This window comes from Amblyomma mixtum, chromosome 7 (assembly GCF_055824585.1).
Source record: "Amblyomma mixtum isolate Tamu chromosome 7, ASM5582458v1, whole genome shotgun sequence".
Classification (NCBI taxonomy): domain Eukaryota; kingdom Metazoa; phylum Arthropoda; class Arachnida; order Ixodida; family Ixodidae; genus Amblyomma; species Amblyomma mixtum.
The window spans coordinates 139,758,816-139,777,764 of NC_143018.1; the positions used below are offsets into that span (position 1 = coordinate 139,758,816).

Sequence of the window (18,949 nt, forward strand, 5' to 3'; positions counted from 1 at the left end):
TTTCGGCAAACTAAGTTTCTGTGATCACTGATAAAGCTGTCGAAAAAGCGTATCCAAACCTCCAGCAGAACACTCCCCATCCTCTCCTTGCTGAACCTCCATGGCGGACAAACCAGATGGCGCCACAGGTGTAATCGCTGAGATTACGGATTGTTTTGTTTCGTCGCCACCGCAGACGACGCGAATGTTCGACTTTTTTAGAGAGATTCAGTCAAGTACCTAAACAAGTGAAGCAAAAAACAATTCTGCCAACCGAATGCTATTTTTGGCGAAATATGAGCTTGAACAACCCTCCACTACAGCTGAGAGAAGCATTCTACTGCGCATCTTTAATTGCGGGACAGTCTGTATTCAACCATAGGGAGCAACAGCACGCATCTGACGGCGTTGTTCTATCCTTCCACGTACACCGGATTCCCACGGAGTAACCGTTTGTGAGGATTTTCAAGAAATTTGCTTTTACAGGCCCTGTACCGTCAACAAGGAAAACTAAAGCCTGTTTTCTGCATGAAGAGCTTGAAATCAGTGCGCTTGAGTTCGTACGGGTGAAGTCATGAGCCAGCATTCGACAAATAGCCCAGTGTGGCGGTGAAAACACCAGGACAGTGTGTGGAGTCGGTGTCTTGAGCACTGCATGTATCCAGCTTTTCATGGGGTGTGCATCAGCAGCCGACTGCTGCATACTTTTAACGAAAGCAGGATTTCTGTAACTGTGCCCTTATTCAGTTAGAGGTCCTAGCTTATTAAAAAGGCGATCTTGACCGATGAAGCAGAGTTCTCTAGCAATTCACCTGTGAACCTACACGACACCTATTACTGAGCTAATTTGAATCATATTGGCTTCGAGCGCACGAACACCTACAATGGTGTCCAGTGAGCATTTGGTGCTGAATTTTCACAGAAAATCATGGGCCCCTATTTATTTGAAGATACCCTAACTGAGTGAAATTACCGCGAAAAAATTCTGGAAGGATATAACTTACGAGTATGTTTTTGCAGGCTAGTTGGCCCTTTGAGCCCAGAGGCAACAAGCCCCTGCTTCCCTTCAGCTCGGCACACTCCAAAGCCGTGAAACGAGGCATTGTGAAATCGTGCCTTTCCAACGCTCTGAGCAAGTCCTGCCTGCATTTGGTAGGACGCAGCTTTGACATCCAGTTGCAGCGCCTTTCGAGCGCAGGCTGCCAGACGGCCTTGCTGGCATCAACTGCCGAGAACCTGCTGAAGAAACCAGCCAGCAAACCCGACCAAGTTGACCGGAAGAAAGTGGCGGTTATTCCGTACATTCACGGAATCTCGCAAGTTGGGCCTTTGAGCCCAGAGGCAACAAGCCCCTGCTTCCCTTCAGCTCGGCACACTCCAAAGCCGTGAAACGAGGCATTGTGTTATCGTGCCTTTCCAACGCTCTGAGCAAGTCCTGCCTGCATTTGGTAGGACGCAGCTTTGACATCCAGTTGCAGCGCCTTTCGAGCGCAGGCTGCCAGACGGCCTTGCTGGCATCAACTGCCGAGAACCTGCTGAAGAAACCAGCCAGCAAACCCGACCAAGTTGACCGGAAGAAAGTGGCGGTTATTCCGTACATTCACGGAATCTCGCATGATATTAAGAAGATCGGTGCTAGGGCTGGTGTTAGAGTGGTTTTTAACGCTCCTGAAAAACTCTCCAGGATTTGCAAGAGAGTGAATGCGGAGGATGCGGCCGTCGCTTGTTCGAAGCGGCACCAGCAGCGATTCGTGGCCTGTAAAAAGAGCGTTGTGTACTCGATACCACTTGCCTGTGGTAAGCAGTACATTGGCCAAACTGGCAGGTGCCTTAATGAAAGGCTGAGGGAGCACGCAAGAGATGTAAAGAACAAGTCAGGTAGCAAAATGATTGACCATATTCGGAATTGCCGCAACTGCACTCCCGCGCTCGAAAAAACTTCAGTACTGCGCCGGTGCAAGACACAACTTGGAAGAGAGATAATTGAGGCCAATGAGATAGGAAAATCAGGTAACTCGTGTGTCAGCAATCCTTCAATTTTGCTCTCAAAAAAAAGAAATCAGTTATCTTGCGCAGAATTAGAGCTCGAAACATGCATTCACTCGTGCGATGGTGGGATCTGTGCTGATCTGATATATGTATGCGAAGTCTCTTCTTTCCCTTTTCGTGTTTGATAAGAGCAGCTGCTGTATTTAAGCAAATGTTATGTCAATAAACACCTGAGTTGTTAGTAAGTGCTTGTCCTGTCTACCTCGTTTCTTTGTGTCGTGTCTTTTGCACAAAAAACCCACAATGTTCTGGAAGGAGCAGTGAAAGATTTCTTTGGAGACCTGCCTCCCGAAGAGCTCAGAGAAGCATGGTACTGTCGCGATGGAGCGCCAACGAGTTATTCTCGATGTGCTGTCAAGCATTTCGGTTCAGCGTTTCCGCTGAAATGAATAGGATCTAACAGCCCCTTTTCATCGCCCCCAAGGTCTCTAGTCTTGACCACCTTTGACTTCTTCCAGTAAAGGAACACAAAAAAGGTGCTTTCATTGATGGCCGTTTAAGACATCACAGCATGCGGTGCAGTTGAGCCTGCAGTACCGAGGAGGGTACTTGATTCTGTGAGCCAGAATTACATAATGTTGTTACTGCGGAGGGATAGCATTTCGAGCGTTTCTATTAAGAGTTATGTATGCTTCTAGTTCCCCTTGCCAGTTTGCTAGTGAATCAAAAAATGTACGGTTTTCGGCTAAAGTAGCACTTCAGTAACGTGTTTCCGTCAAATTTGGACACGTTGCTTAACTGCTGAGAGGTAAACATTTAATTCTATTTTTATTTAAAGTTCAGAGTTTAAAGCTCTAATTTGTTCTTGAAGATATTCAGTTACAGACGATTGGTACCTGTCAGCAATGATAGGGACCATCGCTCTTTAAAAAACTTGCATTGAGTAGGGGTTTTCAAATAGGCAAGTTGTAAGAGATTAGTGGAAATTATTCCACTAGTCAAATATCAAATATACGGGCACTGAACGTTACATGCGCTCTCAAGAAGTTAGTCGTGAGCCCCTACTGGGCCACTATGAGCTATATCTAGTCCTTTACCATAGGGGTAACAGCTCACTTATCGAGAGATTACGTGATTAGTTTGCCTCGAGTGCAGCAAGTGCATGTTTGGAAAAAACCAGTGCGTGAGAAGAACGGGACAGAAGCAAGGGAACAAGGATAAGCGCTGTCTCACAACTGAATTTATTGATAGGAAGTGTCCAGATTAAATAGCAAAGGACACATGAAAAACACATAAAAACATGGACCGGTCATAAACACGGCCGGTCTGACCAATACAGACCGTGCGCGGGACCCTCATGACACAATTCTGGAACTCTCTCGTGCCATTAATTAATACTTACAGCAGTGAGCAGTTTGAAAAAGTTATTTTGAATAGGCTTTGAAAGGGTCTCTAATAAAGTTGTGGTATGTCTGGGATGTTAAAGCACCCCTCTTCACGAATATTTTCCCGCAAGAGTTTCTCAGTGCACTTTGTAGAAACCTAGGTATCTGTAGTCTAAATTTGAATTTAAGCGTCTTCGCGCCCTTCCCTCTTCTCTCGTACTTTTTGCCCGCTGGAAGGTCGGAGTGCCTCTCCGGCCCCACCTCCGGGGGTGGAGCTTCCTGATCTGCGACAGATACGCCTCTTATTGGCAGCGGTCACGATAGCTGCCTGACGTCTGAAAGAATGTAACCAATAGCCGTCTCTCCACTCGTATACGCATAAGCTTGCGACCGAGGAGGGTGCCAGCATAAAAAAGCTCGCCGGAAAGGGCTCGCCAACTTTCGCGAGTGTTTGTGGGTTTGCTGTTCCGTGTTGCATTGTATTATTTGGCTCAGTTGTTCACTGCAGCACAATGCAGTGGATGGCACAGATGATTGGCTCTCCTCAGAGGGTGTTTCAGAGCCCCTTTAGCGGTACCAAAGGCGCTAGACTATTCTTCTGTAATAAGCCGCTAGGCTATCTAACGTTGCATGTCAGCCGACTTGAGCGCAAAGAATCGACGTCTTTTCCTGGAATAAGAAACTTGTCTCCTGTTTTTATTGTATCATGGTGCGTGCTGCTTTGAAAATATGGATTAATAGCTCGGTCGCTGACCAAAGGAACAGTTCAAAGAGTGAGACGCTTTCATTAATTACTTTTAATTAAAGCCGCCTACAATTGCCCTTTTTACAGAACACACAGCGTAGAGTACAGACTACGAGCAGGCTGCTGTAAGTTATGCAATGCAGTCAGACTGTCTCTTATTGTATGCTTCGCAGGGGAAATGGCAAGGCTTCTGAAGATGGCAAACCCTTCCGTGGTCTACTGTGACATGGCGAACGCAGAGAAGACCAAGGAGGTGTGCAAGAGTGTGCCTTCTGTTAAGGTATGGAAGCATCCTACGGGACACAAATGCGCTGACCTAGTAGCAGACAGAGAACATTGCCACACAAGCTGAAATACCATACTTTGTGGCGCTTGCGAGGCTGCTTTGAGTGCAGAGTCGATTGTGTAGGAACCTAGCATTGGAAATGACTATACATTTGTGAACTTTGCGTCCACGGAAACTGATGTGCCTCTGGCAAATGATTTATGCCAAGGTGGTACTACATAAATATAAGCATAACTCAAACAAACACGGCAGCTGTGGTCTAGTGTACGAGCATCAGCCACGCATGCGAGAAGTGCGGGGTTCAATCCTTAGTGCCGCCTCGTACTCACCGGTGATACAACGGGCACAAGCATTCCCTTATCCTGGTGCTTGGCTCCGTGGCGGTGAAATGCTTGGAAAAAAGCGTCTTCGGCCCCACCTTGTGTATATTGACACCCTCGTGCCATGGCGCTCTTTGAATGCCCTTTGGATGCGCAGATGCCCTTGCGCCCCAGAAATCCCTCATGATCACAACTTAAAAAAACATTACTCGTTAAGCTATGCTAGGACGAGTTCGAACGTTTACATTGGAAAAAAAGTGAAAAGCATTTGAATACCAGGTCATCCATCTCGAACATTCCAGCAACTGCAATCTTCACCCTAAACGGGTTGAAAATCTCGAAGTTTAAAATATACCCCCCCCCCCCAATCGCCTCTCAGTGTAGTCCAGGAACCAATTAAAGTAACCGATATTGAAGTCTGATTTCAGATGCCCATGCGGAATTTCACCGAAGCTGACATCATTGTAATATTCAAGTCTCGAAAAAAAACTTGCCCAGGTTTTGGAAGCGGTGAAGCAGCCTAGGATGGCTGAGAAAGACGCCGGGCTGAACAGATTGTGCCCCGTGAGCGTGCACATATTTCTCTGCCCAACTTAATACGCCTTTTTGGCTTGGCACAAGAAGAAACCTTGAACCTCATAAGAAAGGTTTACGGATAAGCATTGGCGGTATATACGCAAATAAAAGCTAGGGCTCAGAAATAACCGACAAAACCGCCATGTAAAAACATGTGAAACGAACACACGGAATACTAATTCAAGGCACATTGACAGGCTAGCGTCCCGTGATACCGAAAACAGAGCAATGAGAAACCAGGACATTGCGTAAAAGGAGGCAAACGTGAATCACACGTGGCCCCACCAACGACAGATTTCGTAAGTGCAACTGGCCACGATTAGTTCATCGCTTTCTCGGACATGCTTGTTTAGAAGGCAGTGGCAAGGCAGTGGAAGAACCGACTGGCTCTTATTAGCAGTGCGGCTCCAGACATATTTTAAACGCGGGCTGGAAATGATTGGTATGTGGGCATTCCACCCCAAACGTCCCAGACGCTGGGCTCAACCATCATTGATTTGTACAAAAAAATTCATGGAAACTTACCGGAACTTGCGTAATCTAAGCCGCAGATATCTCTGCCGAAGAAATTTATCCGTGAGGTGAGCACAGTTTGAACGTTTCGAAAAAGCGTGAAACCGGGCACTGGTCAATAATCAAAATATTAAGAAGCACCTTGCAAATTTTTAATGACAGTTGCAAAAATTCTTGATATTGATATATTTCAGGTCATGTATTTTTATTCGCTAAAATTATTATTTACAGTTTAAGTAAAAGGTGAAAATTGTTAATTTAAGATTTTTTTTACACAACTACCTCCTCTCGGAAATTAAGTAGCTGCCACATTGCTTCCCTACATGTATACTACATATTGCCACGTATCATTGCAGTGTTTGTTCGTTCACGCTCAAGGCAGCAGGAAAGGGTCGTTATCACTTTTGTTCGTGACGCGAGAAACGGCCGGACTAATCTCGATTGTTCACAGCCATGAACAGCGATTGTTCACAGCCATCTGCGTGTTTCTAGATTACTCTAGATGATCTCGACCTGTTATCTCGAAGTTTCCTTGCCGGCTTTAAATTGAACGATGCCGCGAGCAGCGGGCATTCGTAGTTCGACGATTGACAAGCACGCTTGTTGCTTACGCCGCCACCGAATGACTCAGTTATTTTGCGGGCGCAAGTCAGCCCAAATAAAAAGCTTCGTTTGAAAGTCTTTCTGGTGTCTTCCTGGCCGCTGGACTGCCGTCACTACAACGTGACATCTGGTGGAGGTGCCGGGTACCTTCCAAGTACCGGACAACCCCTGCAAGTCGTGACGCCAGACCTTTGAGTTATTCGCCGGAAGACCTGACTCCAGTCTACCACGCAGCCTCTGGAGCCTCCAGCATGACTTACGTCGTAGCAGTGCGCCGTCCTGTACCTCGACGACGGGACCCAAGCCCCTATCGCCCTTAGCCAGCTGCGCTGGAGCGCCGCCCTCTCGCCCCAACTCGCCCGTCCTACGAGCGTCGTACACGGCCGAGGAAATGCGTCGAGTGGAGAACACCCGACCAGCGCCGCCCACAATGCTTCCACTGCGGAGAAGCCGGTCACATTCTCCGGTACTGCCCATACAGGAGAATGGGCATCCGAGGGTTCCCTTACGGCGCCCCACGACCCCGACCCGGCCAGCGACCAGCCGAAATCGAGGATTTTTTGCGTTGGGAAGGATACTCATCGCCGAGCCGCCTATCGCCTTCTCCGTCGCCATCGTCACCGCGCTAAGTATCTCCTAGCCGAGGCTACGCAGTGCGTGGACGCTTCCCCAGCCCCCGAAGGTTAAACTGAATAAAGCAGCCTCTGGAGGTGAGGTTGCTTCTGAGCGCAAGAACTAAGATCCTCCATCGACGAAAACAGAAGACCGTGCCCCCTACGACGACGACGACCCCTACGACGACGACGACGACCCCTACGACGACGACGACGACCCCTACGACGACGACGACGACCCCTACGACGACGACGACGACTACTACGACGACAAATACGACGACAAAAACTACGACAACACCGACGACAACACCGACGACGACACGGCCAGACTTGAAGCTTTTACCGCTGCCCTTACACCTTATTAGGAACGCTAAAGGACTCTAAGTTCTCGAAGCATTCTCCGTGTTTAATTTCATTTTAAAGCATCGAGGCGATGCTTCTTTGGAAGGGGGGTAATGCCACGTATCATTGCAGTGTTTGTTCGTTCACGCTCAAGGCAGCAGGAAAGGGTCGTTATCACTTTTGTTCGTGACGCGAGAAACGGCCGGACTAATCTCGATTGTTCACAGCCATGAACAGCGATTGTTCACAGCCATCTGCGTGTTTCTAGATTACTCTAGATGATCTCGACCTGTTATCTCGAAGTTTCCTTGCCGGCTTTAAATTGAACGATGCCGCGAGCAGCGGGCATTCGTAGTTCGACGATTGACAAGCACGCTTGTTGCTTACGCCGCCACCGAGTGACTCAGTTATTTTGCGGGCGCAAGTCAGCCCAAATAAAAAGCTTCGTTTGAAAGTCTTTCTGGTGTCTTCCTGACCGCTGGACTGCCGTCACTACAACGTGACAATATAAAAAAATGTTACAGCTGACGAAACTGAATACGTCGAACTAAAATAAAAAACTGAAGCTGCAGAAAAGTCCGTTTTGTGATGTAAAAACTCGTTAATTTCACCCTGACGTGGTCGAAGTGAAAACACAAACGATGGTGGGTTTAGCAGAACTGTTTATTGCCTTTTATTTTTGCATAAATGTACGTATTTTTTTAAAAGCGACAAAAGAAATTGTGAAGCTCAGTTCTCGCGCTGCAAGTGACAGTCTCCTAACGCTTCTTCAGCACAGAGCACGACACCTTGCATGACAATTCTAGAGGCCCGTGTACTGTCCGATGTCAGACCATGTTAAATAACCCCAGGTAGTCGAAATATCCGGAGCCCTTCACTACGGCGTCTCTCATAGCCTGAGTCGCTTTGGGGCGTTACACCTAATAAACTAACCAACCGACACATTTTTTACAAGATAACCACCACAGTTTGCCCTCACTCGCAGTCATGCATCCTTAGGGCTGGATATAACGCAGATATCGCATGGCATTCGGCGGGTGGTATGCGATATGCGAGGGTATTTTGGATTTCGAAGATAGAACGGGCCCACAATGGCGACAGGCAGCAGAGAGCAGAAAAAGGAAAGCATACAATATGCAGTCTCGCGTGGACCACAATGAAGGAAATAGCAGCCAGCACGGCAACTGTAATACCGCTCTTTTATTTATGTTTGATGGAAAAGCGCAGAGAGCGCGCGCCTCGAAGCACAAGGCACGGAGCTAGGTCCTTCCACGGTGTCGGGTAACGCGACACATGCTATGACGCGGCCCGATCGCCCTGAGGTGCCTCACAGACAGGCACACAGACGGACGGACGGACGGACGGACGGACCGACCGACCGCCGACCTACCGACCGACCGACCGACCGACCGACCGACCGACCGACCGACCGACCGACCGACCGACCGACCGACAGACAGACAGACAGACAGACAGACAAAGAATAGGTTGGGGAAACCGAAAAGGAAATAAAAATAATAAGCCCGTTGCCTCCACCACATACGTACAACAGGCTTAACCCAATTCGAATATAAAAAAATAGGCCCGTAGACAAATGGTAATTTTACCACCCGTAGGTAGAAAAGTAAAAAGAAAAGGGAAAAGCTACTACAGCGACCCACAGCCGGGGGACCGGGCCCGGGGAGAGTCCCCTGATATCCCCTGGGAAGTAGCAGGAAGGATGGGTAAAAGGTATGGGATGAATGATTATCAAGAGTGGGTTATGGAATTGTGAATGGGAATCGGACAGCGAGGTTTTTGCTCTTACCCTTCATTATCTCGGCTCCATTCCTGGCCTGCCTGGCCAGGGCAGGGAGAGCATCAAGATTTCCCAATGGTGCGGCCCCACTCACGGGATGCCCGACCACCCACCATACGCAGCGGGCTCCGACCGCCGGAGACAGGAAAACCTAACACGGGGTCAGCAGCTACCTGGGGCCCCTCCACGACCCTATAGGGGGCTTTTCCAACCAGCGGGCTACTTACCGTCGAGTGCTTTTCGCGGTTTTTTCAGACACCGGAAGTATGTGTGATGTGATCCAGCCAGTAGAGGCTTAGGTCGTCAGCCTAACAGCCCTCCGGCCCTCGACATCATGGCCTAACACCTCCGTGGGGACCCATCTGTGCTGCCAACCAACCAGCCATGCACTTATTTCCTCCCCTAGCTTGCTCTTCTCCTACTGAGGAGGGAGTGTTCAAGGCCGGGCGACCGGGCCACAAACCAAGAACGTGGCTGAGGGTGAGATGGCCCGGGCCTAGTCGACCGGTACTCCACAACATCGACGGTTTTGCCAGACGAAATCGAGGTCGTACTATGCGCCATTCCCCGGCGTCCCGCAAAGGCCATTACAGCCCTGCGGCCGGCCGTGAGGCCGCTTCCTCGAGGCGCCGTTTCAGAGCCTGGCTACTATAAACTCCCGCGCGGACCTGGTTTCTCCGTAACCAGAAACCGGCGCGTCGGTAGCCAGACTCGCACGCCTCCGCGTGCGGAGAGAGATAGCATGTATTTAAAAACCTTTTGATGTTTTGACATGCCTTCCGTGCGGGATTTCGTGGGTCGAACCTGAGTATAAACCCAGGCGTGCCTCCGCTCAGGCATCGGACCTCACGCGCGCGGCTGGCCCTCACAGTCGCCTGGGAGTCGCTGCCACTCCAATGGGGTTTTGCATCCCCAGAGGATGGGTCCCGGCCGTCCCATCCCCACTGCTGGCGTTGCACCGGAACAAAGCCTAGTAGCCGAAATTACACCGGCCCGTATCCGTTGACGAGGGAGGGGAGGGGGGGGGGGGGGGGGGCATGACCAGGCCACACAGTTAGATTTCCCCCCCAGTCAGACAGACGGACAGACAGACAGAAATGTTTTCTGTAGTCGCATGTTTTCGAGCTCTTTCGTTCGAGTGTCGTGAACCAACTAGCCCAACAATCGCTCTTTTCGGTGTATTTGAGCTTCCGCGCGTGTTTGCGTAGGGTCAATTAAAGCGCGAAAAAGTCACCACGTGTTCCGGCTTGACATTTGCCGCGCGGCCGTATTGCATCTGGCCACCGAGCTGGAGCCGGCGTTTTGGACCGCATACTCAGCCGTTCGTTGAGTGAGCTCGGATATGCGAGCTTTAAGTTTCCGGTTGTGCTTTTGACGGCACCACCGACGCACAAGGCAATGCCGGGCCTCCCAGAGGTTAGCAGGTGGTTGTCCACATCCGAGACTGCCTCTGAGAGCTGAATTTGAGTTTCGGAGGAGCGAAGGCCACAGACCAATTGCTCGGAACCAGACTGGTAGCCTTGCTCATGTATTCGTGTCGCAGTGTTATAATTTTGAACTTGGTCACCAGAAAATCCGGTGTCGGCGTCGTCTTCGTTGTGCACGAAAAATCATGGGGATGGCAGGTGGTCCTCAGATAGCAACCTAGGAGGCAGGTGATCCGCCTGGGGCACGTGACCTTCCGGCGTCATCACAACCTGCCCAACAGATAGTGACCAAATTGTTCATCGTGGCAGGTGGGAGTTAAATTAATGATTGGTTGCTCGTGAAGAGCAATCAGGGTCGCGCAAGGCCTAGCGCTGGAAGTACCTACCATCGCAGGGCAGTGGCGCGTCGCTTAACCGCAGCACCACTGCGGCAGGAGAGTTTTGAAGACTTCCACGGATCTATGAACGGAGAGTAGAGGATGACCTTCGGTATATGTGGCAATTAACTAACTACGCTAGCGAGTTATACCATTAAGGCGGAGCTTAAGTGTCCATCCAATTTTTTAGTCTACGCTGGCCCGCGCTACTGCACGGATTGGAATCCGTCCTCTTTTTGCTCCCTCGAGGCGACTGCCATCCGCATCCCCTTTGACACATCACTCTGCTTTTTGGGCCGATGGGTTCTTTATGCTGAACATAATGACAGTGACGTAAAGGCGGCTCGTGCTCGCACTCGGCAAACGGACCATAGTCGTGCGTTTTGCCCGCAATAAACCACTGCTTGTAACAATATAGTGCGTATGTGCTGCTCTTTACTTCTGTTAGACTATTTTTGATTTTCAGTCCAGTACAACACAATTCATTTTTTATAGCTCTTCTCAAATAAATTGTATTCACGGTAATTTTTAGAATGCAAACAGGATATTTTGAGAACGGAATTCTGACATTCCCTTTTTTTGTTGCTACACAGCTATCTAATATAAGCTGTAAGTTGTAGTTTCACTGACTATCCGTTTATGTAAAGCCAAGTGCGGGCTTCAGAAGCCACGTCAAGCTCCCTAGAGCAGTTTTAGCCCCGAAAACCTTCCAGCCTCTTATAGAAAATAAAGTGAATGAGTGAATTAATGAATTACTGAATGATTTCAGCAATAGCCGTGACGTACTTGCATCTTGTACCCCATGGTGTCTACTTTCCTTCTGCCCTCTCTTTCTGCTCTTCTTCTTTTTCTGAATCTTCTCAGTCCTGCCTTCGCTTTTCTTATATTTTCCTGCCGTCATCTTTCCTGCTCTTTTTATCCTTTCTTTTCTCTTTCTTGAGCAAGTGGGTTCCTATGACCGCTGTTTCTACAATGCCCTTCAGTTACATTCAATTGGAGGACCACTCGGGCTGGCTACGTTGCTAGTAAAGGCTCTGACCATGAAAATAAACACGCCGTACTAGAAGCATGGCAGAAAAGGAGCCAGACGAAGAGGCTCAAGCTTGTGCTTTTATCTTTTTCAGGCGCCATTTTGTTTTGAGTGAAATCAATTATTTTCTCACCTAAGTAGTATATCCAGGCCTCAAGAAAAGGAATTTGTTAGTTTCCGAGCGTGAAAGGTCACCGGGTCAGTTTTTAAAACGATGTGAAGAATTCCGTACAAAGTGCAAGATTTGTCATATATAGTACCATCGAAATGTTCTCGCGTGTAAGGAAAGCACCCTAGGGATCGTGGAATCACTTTGTGTTTCAAAGATGCACATTACGCTCCAAACTGAGGAAAAACCATCGATGTTTTCACTTGCGGCAAAAAACAATCGATGTTCTCACTTGCGGCAAAATCTTTCTGCACGAAAACGGCGGACAAAGTGCTACCTAGCTCAGTGTTCCGCGATATATTACCTACTGCGTTCGCTACATGGTACAGAAAAACACCTTATTTGCAACAAGAAGGTGCTCACTTTGACTGCAATAATGAAATCTCTGCGAAGTGCACCAGTTTCTCAGTAAAAGCTGTAAGTGTGCCCCATATACAAAGTGCCTGAAAGGGTTATCTTAGAAACAGCGCCGATACACGGATGAGCGAAGAAACACACAGACAGGACGCTGACTGCGAGCTATATTGAGTTCTTGCTGTACGTCAGCGCACTGTCTGTGTGTATCATTACTCGTCTGTGTTATTGCGCTGTTCCGCAGAGATGTCGCAACAGCTAGCACAAGTTTACACTTCTACTCACAGTTTACAAAGATAACACATCCATCGACGATCAAGAGTACCTCAGAAAGTTTACCCTATTATTGCCATAAAATACCACAGTTTAAAAATACATGCGACTCACAAGAAAGAAAACTGCAGGGAATATTCATGTTCGCATAGTAATCTAAGTTTTTTGCGTGGCCGACTTGCGTCGTGTGTATATTAATACGCTAATCTCAGAATTGTGAAAGTGCTTTTATTTGATACTAATCACCACAAAATTAAATATCGATCACCACTTTTTTGTTTTTGTTATTTGTTTGTTCTGCAGCCCTGTTTCGTTGTTTCTGTGTGTGCTCCCACTCCACTCATTATTTGCTAGGGCTCGTAGCTATGGGAGATCATCTAATTATTATTTCTCTGCCAACTACGCTGTTGTAATGCTACAGGGCTGCATGGTGTTCACTTCAAAAAAATATGCGCAAATTTCCTTGCAGGCCCTGGTGGTATCGGGCGAGTACGACGGAATGGTCAGCTTCTCAAAGCTCAAGGAGACACCTCGGAGTCAGTTTGTGCCCCCAGCGCCGGCCGACCCAGAAGACGTGCTCCTTGTGTTCCAGTCTAGCGGGTCGACCGGTCTGCCGAAAGCGGCTCTAATCAGACACCGCAACTTCATCGCTGAATTGGTAACCTTTGGGTAAGAAATCTGCAGTAATGCCAATCTCACGACTCCAACAGACCTAACTCGCGGTAGAGCAGCTGAAGAAAGAGCGCGACCTGCAACCAGTTTGATAAAAAATGCAGGAAGGCGAATCGCGATATTATAGCGGCGATATGTTCGTTGAAGTGCATTTAAACAGAAGGGAACATACGTGTGCGGGGTTTTAGATGACTGGAAAAAGTCGCTTGGGGTAGACAGGTGAACGGGCGGAGTGGGAAGGGGGGGGGGGGGGTGCGGGATCAAAAACGGCATGACCCTTTTCAGGTTTCCTTCGTACGAGATTCGGATAAGCAACGAACCTAAATAAAGAGTTGTGAATTATTACAGCGAATGATATTCAAACCACGTTCACTAGGCTTGGTGTCGCAGTATTAGTGGGCGTGTTCGTAGGGTTGTAACTACGGGGAAAGAGGAGGGTAACAATAGATGTAGTAGGGTGTGGCAAAGGTGGCATGAATGTGTAACCAGAATGTGATTCCTATGAAAATCATCGGAAGGGTAATTACAGCAGAAAGGGGAGAGAGATTGTGGCCAGGAGGGAAATGTGGCACGCTCCTTCTGCAGCGGGTGCTTAAAAACACGCCGGCTCAGGACAGGCTCCCCGGCGGTGCTCCTGGAGCTGAGAAATAAAAAGGAGGTATGGCGAAGAACGAGTATGCCTGGAAAGCGAAAAAAAATGGTCTACAACTATGTGTACATGCATGCCGGTCAAAATATTTTACCATCATATGTCACGAAGAGAAATACCTGAATAGCGGTTGCGAAGCCTCGCGTTGTACAGCGGTAACCATCCGGATAGTTTCTTTGTTGTTATGATACTGTACATTCTCGCTATCTCTGCCAACACTTTGAAAATGATTTCTGTCATATTAGTAAAACTAATATGGCAATGAAATTGAAATATGAAATATATGACAATGAAATTGAAATATGAAATATATGACAATGAAATTGAAATATTAAATTTTTCAACTTTCTGTGGACGACTAGCTGCCTTACAAAAAGGTATTATTGCGAAACAATTTTTTTCGCTAAAACTCCGTTTGCTCTTTCTCCATGTTCACTGAAAGCCTAAATTGGGCTACAATCAGAGCAACTGCAAACCTTTGTCCGCAGGACGGGCAGTTGTCCTCGAGAAAACAAACAGTGGCTGATATAACTTTGTAATTAGCGCCCGGGTTAGTATTGGTTGATCTGTGGAGGGCAAAGGTGAAAGAGTTACTCCAAATAAGCTAGCTCTTTTTCCTGCTTCCTGGTTTGAATTGCTGTGTCTGTTCTATTTGTGAATCTTTCCGGAAATTTTTCATGTTTCTTTTTGGATGACCAGCATTATAAAGAAACAAGGAGCTAGAAAGACACCAAAACTAAGAAATAAAATTTAGGACACAAGCTGAGGATATATCGCAGTACCTCAAGCACCTTTTCGTTTGTTTCTGTTTTCAAGGGTTTGTCTTGAGTAGTACCCTTCGAAGTGTGGTTTGCATTAAGCTTTCATAGAGGGCATGTCTCTGTGCTATGCACTCGTATGACATGCATTTCGTATCAATCGCGACAAGCTGTTCGAAAGAACGGGGGGTCCTGAACATGCTATACTATGGTATATTTGTTTGGAACAGTGGTGAACATGTAGCGAGGAAGAAGATGCTAAGTTAATATAGTGCGACAAAAAGAGTATTGCGATTGCAGACATGTTGATGCTTCGGAGCAATAGCGCAAACAGGACACGGGACCAAGAACGAGTAGACACACACAGCGCTTACTTCGAACAACTTTATTAGAAACAAAAGCACAAGAATTTATACATGCATTTTTGCCGTGTCATCCCAGAGCATGCGCATATTCACTGCGAGCGTAGGTAAGCAATTTGATGAACGATGTTGGTGCTATTCGTTTTCTTAATTATATTTCAAACTATATTAGACGAGTGATTTAGCCGAAACAGGAGTTGATTCTAGTTAAAGATAGTTAAATTCAATACAAACCCAAGAGGAGCTTTAAATTTTAACGCTTACAATGTTATTGCAAGCTTTCAGAAAACACTGCGAACATTATGACAAAATAATTTAGATTATAAATTTACTTTAAATAATGCGCAAAGCTACAAAATTCGCTTCAGTGCTTCTATTTTTAACCAAGACATCATCCACGGTTAATCTTTTGGGGGCACGACATGGGATCTTAATACCTGTATACATGTAGTGTGCAACGGGTGCAGAAAAATAGTTTTTGTTTTGAAAACGCGTAGATTATTGCTGTTTCTTACATTTATGAGCAAGATATTTGGTGAAGATTTTTTTCCTAAAGGAGGTCTCTACACTTTTCTTTCTATCTGTGCGAACTGGCGTAATTTTTTACTCACCAATATAAAAAATCAAGACATTTCGTCCTCTCCTTTCGTGTGGAATGGGCCTGCCTCTTTTCTTCATCACTAAGGTTGCGTTAATCAAAATTTCCGGGGCAGGCACGAAAACCTTGGCCAAACAGGTACATAAAACGTCGTGCTTTAAGAAAGGACAACACTGCAGGAAACATTCGCGAACGCACTGGTATGCACCAAAGAAAGAATTTACTCGCGCATTCTCACAGAGCCAAAAGAGGTAGAGCCATGTCCTTGATTTTCGCTACCACAGAAGTCCTCCAAAGTTCTATGTCGACGCCTGAAACGCATTGACTTGAGCAGCGTCACAGAAACGAACTGTAAGAAGTTGCCTCTTTTTGCTTGTGTTGCCCCCAACCGACCCATCCTCCAAGTCTGTCTAGATTCTCTTGCAGCGTCATTAACGGTCGCCGCATGGTGTCGCGTGCAGCTACAAGAACCAGGGATTCTGCAAGGGGGTCATTTGTCTTGCCTATTTGCCGCTGATGCACGCCTCGCCCATCTGGCTCCTCTTCACTATGCTTACCCATCATGTCGAGGTGGTACTGGCCGCCCCTACGGACCTCAGCGAAGTTCTTGCACCCATACCCAAGTACAAGGTGAGTAAAGGCATCGAAACGAACGTTGCCAGTCGCCAATCCTGCAGAAAGAGCTAAAAATTAGACATGTCCTCTGCGTGGCTCTCTGGTCTTCACTATTGTCCTCAACTAGCGATCTCAGTTATGGCAGTGTTGAGCTCTGCTTATTAAAGGTCGAACAATGCAAGCCAGTGTTTTATTATGTTTAGTTAGTTTTTGTTCAAAAACGCTCCAGGTCCAGGGAATAGGGTATTACATAAGGGCATACAGAGGGGAGAGGGGTCAAAACAAAAAGCCACTCACAAATAGTACTATCAAGAGAGATTTCAACATAATAAGGTACCACCAACAGAAAATTATAAAGGCAAATGATTGGAACCATCCGAGGTCCGACGGTCTCGGATGGTTCCTATCGCACAAACAAGCCCTCATCATTGTTGACGGGATCGATGAGGATGACTTTACTTGTCTGCGCGGCCTACTCTTGACCTTCTTGCTGACAACCGGTACGAACCCGTCGTCGGTAGAGGAGTCATCGCTTAGCACTGGGTACACCACAGTGTCCTGGCTGCGCGTTTCGCTCAGGTGGTAGAGGCGCTTTCTCTGCGCGGTTGCGGGCGATCCACCGGGCTCCAAAAGGAGGCCCAGCAGATTGCACCTCCACTGACGTGAAAAAGAGGGAGTAGCGCCTCCCTCCCTGGTTATAACACAAATAAGAAAAAAACCTGCAGAGTCGTGAAGGCAGCGTTCTGAAACAGAACAACTTCGTCTTCCGACGAGGAATCGAGGGGCAATAGAAAGTTGGGTGATAGGATGAGGCAAGAAAGTCTGAGTGGGTATATTGGCTGCCGCTGTAGATGACAGTGTTACAAGGAGGGAAATGGGAGAGGCCTTCCTTATACTTAGGCTGATGATGGGTACTCCTCACCTGCTGCTTATCTGCCTTAGCGATGCGCTCGGCTGTATTCCCGCCTCTCTCTTTCTTGGTTCATCCGGCACCATTCCTGGGCCCCTGTGAGAAGGCAAGAACTTATGCCAAGCACTTCGCAACGCCCTAGGAACGGATGAAAGATTACAGCAACGATACAGCCGCTAGCAGGTGTTCTGCAGTACTGCGGCGAAGAATCTAGAAGCGCAGAACAAGAATCTGGAAGCACAGACGACAGCCGAGGGGTGTAGACCATTTGTTTTCTTCTTTCGCTCCCTCCTTTATCCGTTCCTTACAGCGCGGTGCTGGTGTCCACCGCGATTAAGACAGATACTGCGCCATTTTCCTTCTTCAAACACTAATTTGATTGGAAAAAAATTGGCGACTATTACCTTACTTGAAGTGCGAAATTTCAGCGCAGCCCATTACCTGCTTCAAAGAATTCGAAGGCAAAGAATTTCACGGCGGCGACGGTAAGCTTCTGCTTCGGCGGCACGCTGCGTACCTCTGGATTCTTGCGGCGACGGCGCTGGGCCTCTGCTCTGGCAGCTCGTTTAGCAGTAGCGGCATACGAAGGACTTCCAGCGGTTGCCTCGCTCATGGCTCAGAAAGAACTGGCAGAGAATAAACTATTTATATAGGCCGGCGGTTCGAAGTGGCGAACGGCTATGCGTTTCGGCTCTGGTGGTGCGCATATCGAGATCCGCCGCCACCGGTGGTGGAGAAAATATTAATGTCTTAGCGTTAAGGGCCCCGTGTCGCAGAAAAGCAGGTGTCGTCTTCGGCGGCACTAGCCGTGAGCGAAGAATCCCAGAAGTTTTAGTAAATAAAACCAAGTAGGAAATTGTTCGAGTTGGGGAATCGAACCAGGGCCTGCGGAGTGCGTCACTCCGGAGGCCCTAGTCACTCCGGCACGCAAGATCGATGGTTTGGAAGGAACAAAGGTGAGTCCATTGAATACGGTGTTGTCTTAAAAGGGTGCTTTAGAGACATGTACTTCGCTGTATATTAGTAATTATGAGCATGGAAATCACAGAAGTCGCCGTTAAACGAGTAGCAAAGTATGTTTTCGCTACTTTCCCTCTTCGCTTGGCGTGCACGTAGCGCCATCAGGCAGCGCTCACTAAAGCGACTCCCTCCTCCTCCTCCTAGCAATGTACGCTACTGACCTACCAGATAGCGCGCGACAGCAGCGCCTCCCTCTCGTCTCGTTCGGGCGCAGTGGAGCCATGCAGGGAAGCAGGAATCATGCGGTGAGCGGCGAACAAGGCAGAGCATATCCAAGGCGCGTTCACCACGAAGCTTGCGGCTTGCTGCTCGTTCGTTCGGAGCGTAAGCTATGCTAGCGTTCGTGGCATCGAGTTTGTTGAGGGACCTCCTAGAGACTTCGAGCGATTTGGCCAAAGGGCAAGGCGTCGCGCCGAACGGGCGACTCCGCGGACTCCCTGGCTGGATGCAACACGCAGTCGGGTTCCACTCTTAAAGGCGAAGCTTAAGCGTCCTCCAACTTTTTCAATGAAATTGTTTAGGAAGTTGTAGCGGCGGTTGGAGCTCTCAGTCGGGAACTCCATTGGCGTAGGCTGCTGTCCG

The 18,949-nt window shown here is 48.1% G+C and overlaps 1 protein-coding gene across 1 annotated transcript in view; it reads left to right on the forward strand.

Moving 5' to 3' along the window:
- Window positions 1–18,949, forward strand: part of LOC149337705 (luciferin 4-monooxygenase-like) — a 118,195-nt gene that overhangs the window by 67,580 nt on the left and 31,666 nt on the right. Inside the window, exons 4-6 of the mRNA XM_089554498.1 lie at window positions 4,272–4,378; window positions 13,253–13,452; window positions 16,284–16,452. Of these exons, the coding sequence (XP_089410624.1) occupies window positions 4,272–4,378; window positions 13,253–13,452; window positions 16,284–16,452 (476 nt within the window). The remainder of the gene's footprint in view (window positions 1–4,271; window positions 4,379–13,252; window positions 13,453–16,283; window positions 16,453–18,949) is intronic.